The sequence below is a fragment of the Coffea eugenioides genome, chromosome 4, assembly GCF_003713205.1.
Source record: "Coffea eugenioides isolate CCC68of chromosome 4, Ceug_1.0, whole genome shotgun sequence".
NCBI lineage: Eukaryota > Viridiplantae > Streptophyta > Magnoliopsida > Gentianales > Rubiaceae > Coffea > Coffea eugenioides.
Genome location: NC_040038.1, coordinates 5282341 through 5295281, shown reverse-complemented (window position 1 = coordinate 5295281; position 12941 = coordinate 5282341). Strand labels below are relative to the sequence as shown.

The 12941-nt window shown below is 36.0% G+C and overlaps 2 protein-coding genes across 3 annotated transcripts; both read right to left on the bottom strand.

Annotated features, from left to right (window-relative positions):
- Window positions 1-700: 700 nt before the first annotated feature.
- Window positions 701-4369, bottom strand: LOC113768082 (cyclin-dependent kinase D-3). The gene is made up of 7 exons (XM_027312315.1): window positions 4117-4369; window positions 3557-3855; window positions 3353-3461; window positions 2876-3001; window positions 1773-2008; window positions 1392-1706; window positions 701-917 (listed from the first exon to the last, which is right to left on the bottom strand). Exons 1-7 carry the CDS (start codon window positions 4216-4218, stop codon window positions 854-856), a joined length of 1251 nt encoding a protein of 416 aa, XP_027168116.1. The 5' UTR covers window positions 4219-4369; the 3' UTR covers window positions 701-853.
- An 846-nt stretch (window positions 4370-5215) lies between these two features.
- LOC113768656 lies at window positions 5216-12484 on the bottom strand. Of its 2 annotated transcripts, none has more exons than XM_027313099.1 (5): window positions 12289-12484; window positions 7867-8881; window positions 7598-7753; window positions 5883-5915; window positions 5216-5799 (listed from the first exon to the last, which is right to left on the bottom strand). In XM_027313099.1, exons 3-5 carry the CDS (start codon window positions 7709-7711, stop codon window positions 5530-5532), a joined length of 417 nt encoding a protein of 138 aa, XP_027168900.1. In that variant the 5' UTR covers window positions 7712-7753; window positions 7867-8881; window positions 12289-12484; the 3' UTR covers window positions 5216-5529. The 2 variants fall into 2 exon arrangements, with proteins under 2 accessions (XP_027168900.1, XP_027168901.1); XM_027313100.1 differs by having other exon boundaries at window positions 7867-8871.
- Window positions 12485-12941: the final 457 nt, after the last annotated feature.

The window sequence follows — 12941 nt, the reverse complement described above, 5'->3', positions numbered from 1 at the left end:
CATAATTTAAAGAGACTTTATTTTTTTTCGGCATCAATTTACTCCATTTGCAAGGTAATTCGGATTCATATCCATCAGCATTCTATAAAAATTTGCAACAAAGAGATAGCAATTATCTTGCACAAACTCAAAGGCAACGTGAAAGGCCATGATCCATATCAGGTTGCTTGTGCGCTTAATAGGTTCTTTCAGCTTTTGAAGATAACCAATTATTAATGGATAGGAAGGAAAATTCCTCCAGCAGACACAAGTTTAAATATGTAAAGAACTTGCTTGAAGTTAGGTCTAGGGAACAACAACATGAACGGAGTCAATGTTATATATTAAAAAAAAAATTGAGGATATACTGGAAACCCTTGTTAGTTTGATTATCAGACTGGAAGGTGCATGCAGCTTTTATTGTGCATATATCAGTCATTCTTGCTTGATGAATGGTAAACCATCCAAGTCTCAAATATATTGGTTGGGTTCTAGAAGATCAAAGTAAACAGTTTGCCCGTCTCATTCACAAAACCATCATCTCCATTCACATCGAACAAACCTGTTGCAGTAAATAAATTAACGAAATCACGTTTTGCCATGGATATCTTCCTGTTTCACATGGACTACATAAACTCATTCCATCAGCAAAAATCTTTTCTCGTTACATGTGTCAGAAACATTTTTTTTCTTTTTTTTCTTTGTTTTGGGGGGGGGGTGGGTTGGGGGGGTTTGGTTTTCCAAAAATGAGCTGTTCAAACACACTCTGTATCATGCAGTCATCGATATCACTATAATAACCAGCTAGTCAAAAAAATCTTTTTTTTCCCCCTTATGGTGGATAAGTGTCCAAGTTCATCAATGAATCAGTCGATCAATCTTCTTCTTCTGGCTGGAACTCAAGATCTAGTTTCCTCTTCAAGTGTGTTCTGTCGGCACTGCAGAAGAAGAGAAAAATATTAGGTGCATCTTTGCCTGATGATCTTATGAATAAGAAATTAAATTATACTTGGAACGAACACTTTCTATAGCAAAAATGCAACTGAAAATTTCCACCATCTCAACCACAGAAATACAACTTTGTTCAATCCAATTAACTGAATCTTATAGATCTATTTTGGTAACTAATACCATGAAATGATTGGACACCAAACAGCGTTTGACAAGAAAGTCATGGAAGTCTAAGAACTAATACACAGCAAGGAAACATCTAATTTGCAAAATACTTGAAGGTTTATCTAAGTGTAATAGTTTTTCCCCCCATTGAAATATTTGCTGTCTAAGCAGAAATACCCTGCACAATTACTTATTCAAAAGAAATTGCAGCATATTACCACCATTTTGAACAGATAGCAAAAATGAACAAAACCTGGATAAAATGACATAGAAAATTCCTTGCAGGGCATTATTACCTGTTAATTGTTGGTCTACTAGGAGGTCTCGTCCCAAGTATGGAGAAATCTAATGACATTGCTACATGCTCATTCCTTTCATCAGCTGATTGTCTAGCTTCATATTCGTGGTCATCCATCCTGTCAGCTAAATGGGTGTTCCCTTCAAATCCTTCACGATTTGGCATAACCCTCCTTGACTTTCTTGGAGGGGACAAGACTGTCGGACCTTCAAGTGGATTGAAGTCTGAACCCTTAGAAGTGACGGATTCCTTTTTTGGGGGAGGTCTTGGCAGCAAAGCTGGTTCTGTAGGAGGGATCCCAGATGAGAAGTACCTAGAAGTAGAAAATGTCAATACTGTAATCATGAACTGTAATATATATCTATCATAATGAAAGTACCTATGCTCTAATGCCTGTTGTGCTGAAATTCTGGCTTTTGGGTCATAATTGAACATCTTTGATAAAAGGTCCAAAGCATCATCGCCGGCCATTGGAAAAAGTGTACGAAGAGGCTGTCCTGGAACATATTGGTATTCCACATAATCAGGCAAATAAATCATATCTGGCCACTGTGAGGGCTTTGGAGTACCAAAAGCCGCGAAGATCTTTCCCAGTTGATCAATATCGCTGTTCCCCTATACAAATTCATATGTAACCACAAGGTAAGAAAGTCCAAGTACCAACACATCACTGTAACCACAAGGCAAGAAGATATTTCTCATAGATCTATATCACTGTTCCCCTAAACAAATTGAGATGTAACAGCAAGGTAAGAAAGTTTAAGTACCAAGATAAAGGCCCAATCAGTAGAAGAGAAATAATTACAAGAAGCATGGAAATTCCACTTTACACGTTTATCTTCTTCTTATTCATAGATTTATACCATTCCATAGAGCGCCTCTGGGAATTTCATTTTGACTCTTAAACAAATGGAATCAAACTAATCCAGACTTCTAGAGATTGAAGAAAGTAAAACTACTTCTCTCCAAATAAAGGTTTTAATTTCATTGGATGCACCCTTTTTCCTAAAAGGAGGATTAAGACAAGCGGTAAGACTTAGTTCTTTTGATTTAGGAATATATAATTACTAAATTCCCTAGAACTCAAAAGATATGAAAGCTACAAATCAATTAGTAAATATATAGAACCATGGCTGCAATCAGTTAACAGGAATATAGCAAGGTAGTGTGCAATGTGTCAAAACTGCTCATTTCCTTCTTTCAGTAGACACTGAAGCCATAGTATTCTTTTGGTTAGTTCTGCTATGCAATTAACTTATACTTTTAGAGGGCCTTTCTTTAAGTTATCTTGATTCACACTGCATCTATACACTAATTAATATTTGCTTACTTTCTTCAGGACCAAAAAAGCAATAAACAAGTTTTAAAATTGATCAGGAGAAGGTATTTTTAAAGAGAGAAGAGCAACTACATTCACATCTTAGAAGGACCAAAAACAACCACTTCACCGCCCCAATCTTCGTAACAAAAAGACCCAATTACCTGCAGAAATGGTCGACGTAGTAGGAGCTCAGCAAATATACAAGCAGCAGCCCAGATATCAACACTGGGACCATATTGCTTTGCACCAAACAAAAGCTCTGGTGCTCTGTACCAACGGGCAAATACCTACTTGCACATATACAAGGTCGCCAAAAATTTAGTATCTCTTTAAGTCATACAAAAGGACAAACCAAAAATCAACTAACAAATCATGTCATAGGGACTTATTTACACCATCCAAAATTACTGTGCAGGTTAAAAGTTAGCCATCTAGCTCTCCCTTAAACATAATTTACTAGAAAAGAAAGCATTACATTCACGTCTAGGAAACAGAAACAAATTGATTGTCCAAGAGTACATAACTAAGAGCAGGATCAAGCACTAACTCAAGACTCAGCATTCAGTATCAATGTCTAGAAGTTTAAGGTGCTCAACTTATACTCATATGTACACTCAAAGTAACGAATAAAAACATACCTGGTGAGTGAATCTCCTGTCTGGACTGCCAAAGATCCGTGCCAATCCAAAGTCCGCAAGTTTAAGCTGCCCACGCGGTCCAATTAACAAATTGTTCGGTTTCATATCCCTGCAGCAAACAGATAAAACTTTTATTATAATCTGTCTTAAGCCCCAGTAATTTATTCCTATACATCACTAGTAACTTCAAAATGTAAAATGTACCTATGTAATACCCATTTTTTATGGCAAAACGCAAGCCCTTTCAGTGTCATCTGAAGATATGACTTGATATCAGCTGGTGAAAGCACTATATTTCTATCTCGAATAACCGCCTCAAGATCAGTCTCCATAAACTCAAACACAAGATGTAAATTCCCCTTATGGGGAAAAGCATCAATCAACTCAATAATATTCGGGTCCTTGAGCTCTTTCAACAACTTAATTTCTCTCAACGCTGTAAAATTTACTCCTTCTTTCTGCTTCCCTATCCGAATTTTCTTAATTGCCACTGTCTGCCCTGTCTGCACCATCACCACCAAAGATTCAAACTTCAATTCTACGGAAAATCAAGAAAATCCAAAACCTCAAACCATTTTCAAAAATCGAAAACCCATCAAAATTTTCAACTTTTTATTATCATTACCAAATCTCACTAACTGGGTCCATAGAAGACATAACTAAACAAAACCCAGTTCAAGACTCGAGAATAACATGTTGAAGAAATGAAAAAACAAAAACAAACCCTAAAAATTTTTCAAACAGAAATGTAAGTAGGCACCTACCTTAGTGTCGATGGCTTTGTAAACGACACCGTATGTACCTTCTCCGAGGACTTCCCGTTTGAGGTAACGATCGGCTACTTTTTTAGTATCAACTTCAGACATTTTTAATCAAATTTCTCAGGAGGATGTGCTTGGAAGTCTGTCTTCAATGGAGAGTAGTTTATGGAGCATTAACGTTCATTTTTTGGAACCCAGAAAATTTTTTTAAAAAAATTAATGAAATAAAGATGCCTAGATTATTGGATTAAATTCATTAAAGTTAGAGTTGAGGTGAATATATGATAGAGTAAAAGAGTCTATAGACTATTGAGTAAGGAGAGAGAGAGAGAGGGTGACAGGCGGGCAAGGCAGTGTTTGGTTGGGTTTTTTCTGTTTACAATTTTAATTCCTCTTTTTTAGGGATTTTGCATTTAAGCCTAGTTATTTGTTCCAAACTTGTATATACCTCCCTCTCTAATTTGGGTGCTTTTTGATAGGATTTTTTCATGTTTGTGTGGATGATTATTGATATTAGTCCAACAAGGGATGAAAAGGATTTTCTTGTAAGATAAGGTGGGTGATTTGCACTTGACTGCATTAATATTCATTGATAATATTCATATCGATGTTCTTGTCAACTCAATTAATTGAATTTAAAAAATAATGAACAAAAAACAAACTCGACTTAAATGCCTAACAAAATATATTACATATCTTCGTACAATTCAATCACTATTACGAGATCGAAGAAACATAAAAAAATTTTCAAAAAGTAAAAGTCTAATGTTGGTTTTTTTTTCCTCTCTAATTTCAATCCAAGTGCTGCAAATAGGCTCTACCTTTAGTTCATATAAATAGCACCACAGAAATTGAAAGTAACATAAAGAACTTAAATTATTGTTTGGATATTCCAATTATTTCAAATAATATTTCGTTTGCATCACAGACCATTTTTCAACCCACCTTTTTATATTCTCAACCACCTTTTTATCTCACATACATCACATCATAAAAAATGCTACAGTAATTATTTCAAATAATACACTATGACTACCGTTCTTTCTAGTTGTCCATTTAAATCCAAGCGCTATAACAGATTCTTCCTTCATGGATAGCAACAAAGAAACCAAGAAATACGGCATTTGTTTGATCATATTCCAACTTACCGATTTCCTGTACTATCTTATGAGGAATCGAAGACAATCCCCACCCTACATTGATATTGAGCATTCTTAATCACCCATTCAAGCATTGCTAAACAGTACAAACTCCAAGAGTCTCTATGTTTCATCTCATCATTAGCAAACATATTACAGTCAAATAGTAATTAGAACATAACATAGTTGCCTGCAATACACTTCTAATGTTTCAGCATTATTAATATAACAAATGTTTTTGGTTCCCAAGTTTGTGACTGAAAAGGTCCCCCATGATTCAGCAAACCACCAGCTCAACTGCTGGAGGTAAAGTTTTTCGAAACCTTGCAACAAGCTTCCTGGACGAGCGATCTTCTTTTTGTTTTTCAGAATGAAACTGTAAAACCATTCTCTTGAGGTTCACAGCAATCTGAAGCAAGCGGGTGGCAAGGTTAAGTTCGTTTGCACAGCCATGAAATCCAATCAACTCCACCACTTCAAGGTGTTGATGAGCATATCTATTAGCTTCAGACCTTCTCGTATGATATGGATGTACCCCAATGAGTGACTGCCAACATTAAGAAATATAATTTAACTATGTACTTGTACCTGCAAGCTCCAGGAAGTTCACAATAGTAAATCTTTCCCTACCTGATGCAGAGTGAAAGGCCACTGCAGGAAGTACTGCAGAAGGAAAAGAATAGTCATATTATGCTACTTAAGTGGATAATAAATTGTGAAGGGTTATGCAGGAAATGTGTAATTACCACAAAGCAAACCAACAGCTCAAATAAGTGGAAAAGCAAAAAGAATAGCTGAAAAGGAGCATATTTTACAACCATACTGTGAAATAGACCTGTCAGCTTTAACCCACCATTAACCCTAGAAGCATCATAATAACATGACCTGAACATTCATGTACACTCATTAACTAACAACCATATTTGAAGAGAGAGAAAAGTAAAAATGCAAAAAAAAAAAAAAGGATAAACATTCGAACATGCCTGTAAAGAAAGAAAACAACCAAGCAGAAAACCTTCAAGACAATGTTGTATAGCCAAAAGTATGATATTGAGAGGGAAAATTCTTGAATAGCTACGAAATAGTGCTCAATCACACCTTAGTAGGCTTAGAAATTAATAACCAGTCAAAGAACTGATGAATTATCTTATATGTCTTAGCCAGCCAAAGTTGGGGTAGAAGAAAATGGGAAATAATGGCACTAATACAAAATCCAGGGATAATCATACGGCTAGAATTCATAGCTCTCCTGATAGTAAAGCCACGAAATGCATGCATTAAAGATGTTATATTTTGGGAACATATATTCACTGGCGAAAGCACATGAGGTATTACTAATTAATAATAAATCCAGGGATAATCCTATTGCTAGAATTCATAGCTTTACTAATAGCAAAGCCACGAAATGCGTGCATTATGTCATTCCAACTTAAATGAAGCAATATATCACTTATTAACCAGAATTTGAAATGTTAAAATCCCATACAAAATTGGTCTTGTTATTGTCCATTCCCAGCACTACGAAGATCAGATATGACAAATGTTAATTGGTCTTGTTATTGTACAGTCCTTTTGTCCATCCAACATAGATATGACAACAGTTTGTGGAATAACAAATGTTAAATTCGGACCTCTAATTGCTTTCAGTTTCTATGGATAACAGGGGAGAATTTCCAGATTACTGGTTTATTTCACCAAGTAAATTGAGTTGACACTAAAATGAAGTTCTGCCATTTGGAAGAAGGAAATGTGAGATGATTAGCAAGGTAATACAGAAAATTATTTCAAATAGAATCCAAGGTAAACTGTCTGATCGCTGTAACTTCGAAAAGATCAAAATATGCTTGGTATTAATAAATGCCCAATTTTTTTTTATAATATCTTCTAGCATTTACAAAGACCACGATTATCATGAAAAATTAAAGTCCTTAAACAAATCAACCATTTGAATCAAATTCATACAGGCATTTATATTAGGTAAATGTTAAAGAAGTATAGTTGGAAACAAATGGCAAAACCATGACATGATAAACACGGATTAGTAGTGAGATCTATCACGGAAATCTATAACATGATATCACAACAAGAATACATAAGACAGTATATGAGGAGAACCCAACATAACAACAGAATGAAGTACAATGATGCCCAATAGACTTGAAATACAACAGTGATATGTGATTCCTAGGCTTATCAGGGTTTGTACTTGGTGCTATCCACCTTTGCAAAATGCATGACCAATATGATGAAGAATATGATTATACAGGGAAAAGTCCTAAATCCAAGCATGAATTTTTCAGAGTCAAACCTACATGTTTTATAAGCAGCAAAGGAGACCCACTAACCTTTATCCTGAATGTAGACAAGAAAGGACAGGCCTTTATATAAGTTGTATAAGGCAGAAGGCTTTGTGAACCAGAAAGCCTCACTTTCAGTTCCAAATGCTTGAGATTAATCATTTCTCAGAAAACGTTTGGAAAGCTGGAAATTCTCAAATTAACCTGCCCAGATTAGGGACAGCAAAGAGAAATGATCAAACACATGAACAAGCAATGGAATGGAAAAAACCATAAGAAATTAAACAAAGACAAGTACATGTTCGTCATTAACTTACCTCAAAAGAGACATCGAAGGTAAGAGTTTCCAGTTGAGAAAGATAAACCAAATGCTTTGCAGATCCAAAAACAAATGATTCACCAAATGATCCTCCGATTGTTGCTTCCAAAAGGCACTGAGGACCACTTCCGAAAGGAACATCTATATTGGGTCCTAAATAAGTAAACAACTCAAGATTCGCTGCAGATATCTCCAGAGATTTCAGGTTAAACCAGTTTATCATCTCAAAATACCTCAAATGAAGGCCGTGAACTTTTAGATTCACTAGTTCATATGATTCTTCTAGAGATATACGTTCAAGTGATGTACAGTTGGAGAAGATACAGTCCAGAACCTCTTCAGAGATATCAACATACCAAACAAAGGGCTCTTAGACAACCAAAGCCCCTTAAATGATGAACCCCGAGTTTTACCCCACTCAGATGATGCTGGCACTGGAGGACTTTCATAACACCTGCTGCTAACAAAAGTTTGAATTCCTCAAGATTGGGAAAACTATATCTTTTCAATGGACGGAATACGAAGCAGTTCTTGAAGTCCAATTCAAGTTTTTGGATCCAGGTAAGCAACTATCCTGAATTCGTTAAGATATGGGCCGCGATGTAAAGCTGTGACATTAGTAACCAAACACAACCTTCCAAATGAATGATGCAGAAGTATGTCCATAACCCTACTAACACCCATTTTATCAACCATCACCTTGACCTCCTCAGAAAAATCAAAGCTCCAACACCCAGTAGTGTGCATCCACAAATATCTCCATCTGCGAGAAAGGATACTAGTTGCTGCCGCTTCTTCAACTGTCAAAAGTGATAAGATGGTAATGAGGATATCATCCGGCAACCGGTCAATGTTGGAATGGACTCTGTTCAGCACAGAATTCTCCTGCACAACAGGGGTTGAAGTGTTCCCAGCTTCCATTTCGTTCTTGATGGAACGCTATCTCTTTTTCGAGTGCCAGTGTGGTTAATACCCTTCCCTCTCTTCCAAACCCTAAGGTCCTCTGCATGAAACTGATGAAATGTTGTTGGTTTAGGATGATAGTAAATCCTAAGCAGAAAACATAGTTTACTAAATTACTATTATCCCTTGAAATATCCTGTACATTTGATAATATATGGAGTTGGACATTAACAAACAAACAACCATAAAATATGAAAAGGAAAAGAGATGTGGAGATTGAGAAGCAATTGGACAAAAATGAAAATAGTTTCAAACTTGCACTTTTCCTAAGTGCCTATCATCAAATAACCTTCTTGCAATAGGTATCATTGGCTAACAAAAGCAGGTATGCTGTTTTCCATGAGTGAGACCATGGAGCGTCAGGAACTGAAGATCATTGCAAATATTCAATTGCACATGGAGCTTATATGTAATAAAGATCCATAATCAGAATGCTCGGGAAGCTAATGTGGTAAGGGTTCTCCTCAATATCAGCACAGTAGAAATAAGATTAGCTAAATTTCCATTCCAATATATTCCAACAAGAAATATATGATATAGTGGCATGCACAATGGTTTTCAAAGGAAGCAAGGAAATACCATAAATTTCCTCACTAATTCCATAGCTTAATTTGCTGTATGTCAAGAACACATTCAATATGAGAGTACAAAACAAAAATAATGTAGCACCTATGGAAATTTACAAATAAATTTTCTTATAAAAAAAAGAAAGGACTACAAATCTAAACAGAAAAAGATAAGGCACAATAACAGTTCAATTATCCCATAAACAACTCCACAGGAATTACTACGCCAATACTGTTTCAACCAGCCTATTAAAGCAAGCAAAAGTTCAAGAAAAGGAAAAAAAGAAAGGACAGCATCGGGTGTACAAGTAAATGGAGAGAGTGTGAAGTGAAGAGGGATGCAGAGGCAGACTGGGTGGTGGTCAAGAAAAGGAAAAAAAGAAAGGACAGCATCGGATGTACAGGTAAATGGAAAGAGTGTGAAGTGAAGAAGGATGCAGAGGCAGACTGGGTGGTGGCCGCGAGGGACTAAGGATAGTGCCAAATCTAGATGACAACAAGGAGGAAATAGAGATGAGAATAAATCTAAAAGGAATAGTTAATAGTTTAAAGTTGAAATAACAACTTTGGTGTGTTTTGTTCAAAGATGCAGGCATTAATTTAGTTCATCCAATTTTCCCTAGTTTGACCAACTAACTGCAGTAATTAATGGCAATTACTTGGACGGGACAGCCAATGGGTTCCTGGCTAAATTGGCACAAGGCAACAAGCAGGTTGGATCATTAGGAGTTCTGAACAATTTCAAGAGCATTACATAGGTCTGGATTGAAAATGAAAATCGACAGGGCTGAAATGTGAAAACCATGCCCAGATCATATATTGCCCACACCATGCAAGAAAATTGATATCATGGCATATATTCGCTCACATTTAACCCAATGCGGTAGCAAATGCTCAAACATACTCATGTATAAACTACATAAATATGTTAAACTTATGCTTACATATCACGAGATGCGCCAATTTGCAACATTTAACTCCATTACAAGACAACTGGAAGGGGGATTGAACTGAAGATCGACAGGACTGAAATGTGAAAACCATGCCCAGATCATATATTGCCCACACCATGCAAGAAAATTGATATCATGGCATATATTTGCTCACATTTAACCCAATGCGGTAGAAAATGCCCAAAAATATTCCTTTATAAACTACATAAATATGTTAAACATATGCTTACATATCACGAGATGCACCAATTTGCAACATTTAACTCCATTAAAAGACAACTGGAAGGGGGCTAAAACTTTCCAGTCAACTGAAGTCTTTGATGGCATTCTGTCGATAACTTTCAAGTTCCTCTATTTTGCATCAGCAAATTTGATGGTACTCAGTCATGTATCTTCATTGTACCAGACATGACCAGAAAATTGACAAAATTTAGTGGTCTCATGGAAAAGAAATTCTAGAAAAATTTCAGATCAATTCTATATCCAAAGCTAATCTCAAAGGAAGGCAAGAATAACATGAAATGGAAAGAAGAAGGAGCCTAGCATTTTCAAGGATGAACTGATTTAGACTACATAGGCTGTAGGCTTTTCTTTATCTGATTTTAATTAACTAGTTTAAATCACAAAAAACATTAGGAGATGCCATAACATAATAATCAGCACTCTCTCAAACAATATTGAAGAAGTTGGTAGTCTCTTCAATTATTGCGTTAGATAAATTAAATGCTAGTTGACAGTTTCATATGTTTCCTCAAGCTACAACATTTGCACAACTACTTTACTTCACTGCTGTATGTGATGCATAATATGTGCCATATGAACATGCCTTTCAGAGTTTAAGGGACAGAAAAATGTTGGCCAAAGATACGCTAATAATCAAAATTTGTGTGCTTATGTTTTGGAGAAATTCCTATTGCCACCTAGGTTTTATCGGCGATAAGTTGACGACAGATAAGACATGAATGACAAACCAGACCTGTGAACTTCCATCCTTGCTTAAGAGCAACAGTTATAGTTATTAATGGCCAAAGACAAGCCAGGATCTGAAGTTTGATAGGAAATCTGATTGGCATTAAATATTAACAGCCACCCTTAAATCTGTCAAAGGACTTGAATGGAAGATAGACACAGCACACATGCCAAAATTGACTTTTTCTTTCTTTCCTTTCACAGCCTCCACAAAAATTTCATCTCAGCCTAAAATGTGGATGCTCCATGGATCAATTCTACTTATTTTAGCGTGTAAACACCACAGGTTGATGCTACTACCACCAGTTGACAGGGAAATAACTACAATTCCAAGGTCATTGCCTCTGCACATACCGCTTGCAGCCATCCTCCAGTGTAAGGGGACTTGGATTAGTGTTGCAAACATTCATTTCAAGAACAGTTCAACCTACTGCATAGATAACCCAAAAAAAGAAAAAAATATATGTATGAAAATAACCCAAATGGGCATGATGATCTCTTCCTTCACGTGTAAATGTCTACTGCAATTTTGTGTAAACAAAACCAAAAGCCAAAACAGCTTAACAGCTTCAGCTTTTTCGTATTCACGAAATATTTCTATAGTCCATTAGCTTAACAAACACTAAGAACTCTTTCTAGGCTCTGGGAAGCATAATTTGTGTTTTAAACTCAAATTTGGCTAAAAATTCAATCTTTTTTGATAACTTCTTTGATTGCAACAGGCCAACGTAAACATGACAATCCAAAGCAGACTAAGGTGAATAATCATCGAACCGTAACTAAAAAGGAAACAAAATCTTGCTCTAGGATTTATAAACATTCCCAGAAGAATGCAACTTTAATCTCAACTAAAACAATTAAGAGTCTATCTTTTCTACTGCAGGAACAACTCACACACAATATTACACACCGGAAGCATGCTTAACCGTCGAAATGAACAACATGGGAACATAACTAGTACAATGTTACCTTAATCTGCAGAGGAATTCCACACCTTATAAAACGATAGAGCCACTGTTCCACTACCCCATGATACAAATCACGCTTTTCATCAAAAGGGAAATTTGGGGATTGAGGAGAATGCACTTCCATGGACTTTGGATTTATGGGAAAGGAAGCATAACAGTCGTAGACAGAATTCTCCATTTGCCGCGTTTAATACTCCGTAGCTCTTCTCCAACATGATGGAGGAGCAGGAGCAAGAGAACCAGACAGAACGGCCTCGAAACGGCGGCGTTTAGTCATACTCAAACATTAAGATAATGGACTGCAAACGCCCTAGTCTAACTCGGCCCAATTTGATCAATGTTGAACTTACCTTGATAATCTTAATGATCCCAAGGCTTTCGTTTTCCTTTTTTTTTTTAAATATTTTTTCAGGTGCAGCTTCATATATTTGTAATGCCCCTTGTATCATAAAAAAAAAATTCAAAATTTTAAACATGTCCTCTATTATATTGTAGTCAATGTTGGGCGTAAACTTGAACTTTTAACGACCATATGATTCCTGTAATGTTAAAAATGATGTAATGATATTATACTTGCTAGATTAGGAAAAAATTTTACTGAAAGACAATCAATTGTCTTTGACAAAAAAAATCATTGATCAAGAGCAAGAGTGT

Bases quoted from the DNA above. Each gene is read 5' to 3' on its own strand.
- LOC113768082 (XM_027312315.1), bottom strand. From the start codon at position 4,218: ATGTCTGAAGTTGATACTAAAAAAGTAGCCGATCGTTACCTCAAACGG. The intron at 3,856-4,116 runs GTAGGTGCCTAC...GTGATGGTGCAG, and splicing joins ACAAAGCCATCGACACTAAG to ACAGGGCAGACAGTGGCAAT. The intron at 1,707-1,772 runs GTACTTTCATTA...TTCTACTTCTAG, and splicing joins CAACAGGCATTAGAGCATAG to GTACTTCTCATCTGGGATCC.
- LOC113768656 (XM_027313099.1), bottom strand. From the start codon at position 7,711: ATGATTAATCTCAAGCATTTGGAACTGAAAGTGAGGCTTTCTGGTTCA. The intron at 5,916-7,597 runs GTTAGTGGGTCT...TTCCTTCTGCAG, and splicing joins TGTCTACATTCAGGATAAAG to TACTTCCTGCAGTGGCCTTT. The intron at 5,800-5,882 runs GTAGGGAAAGAT...TAATGTTGGCAG, and splicing joins GGCCTTTCACTCTGCATCAG to TCACTCATTGGGGTACATCC.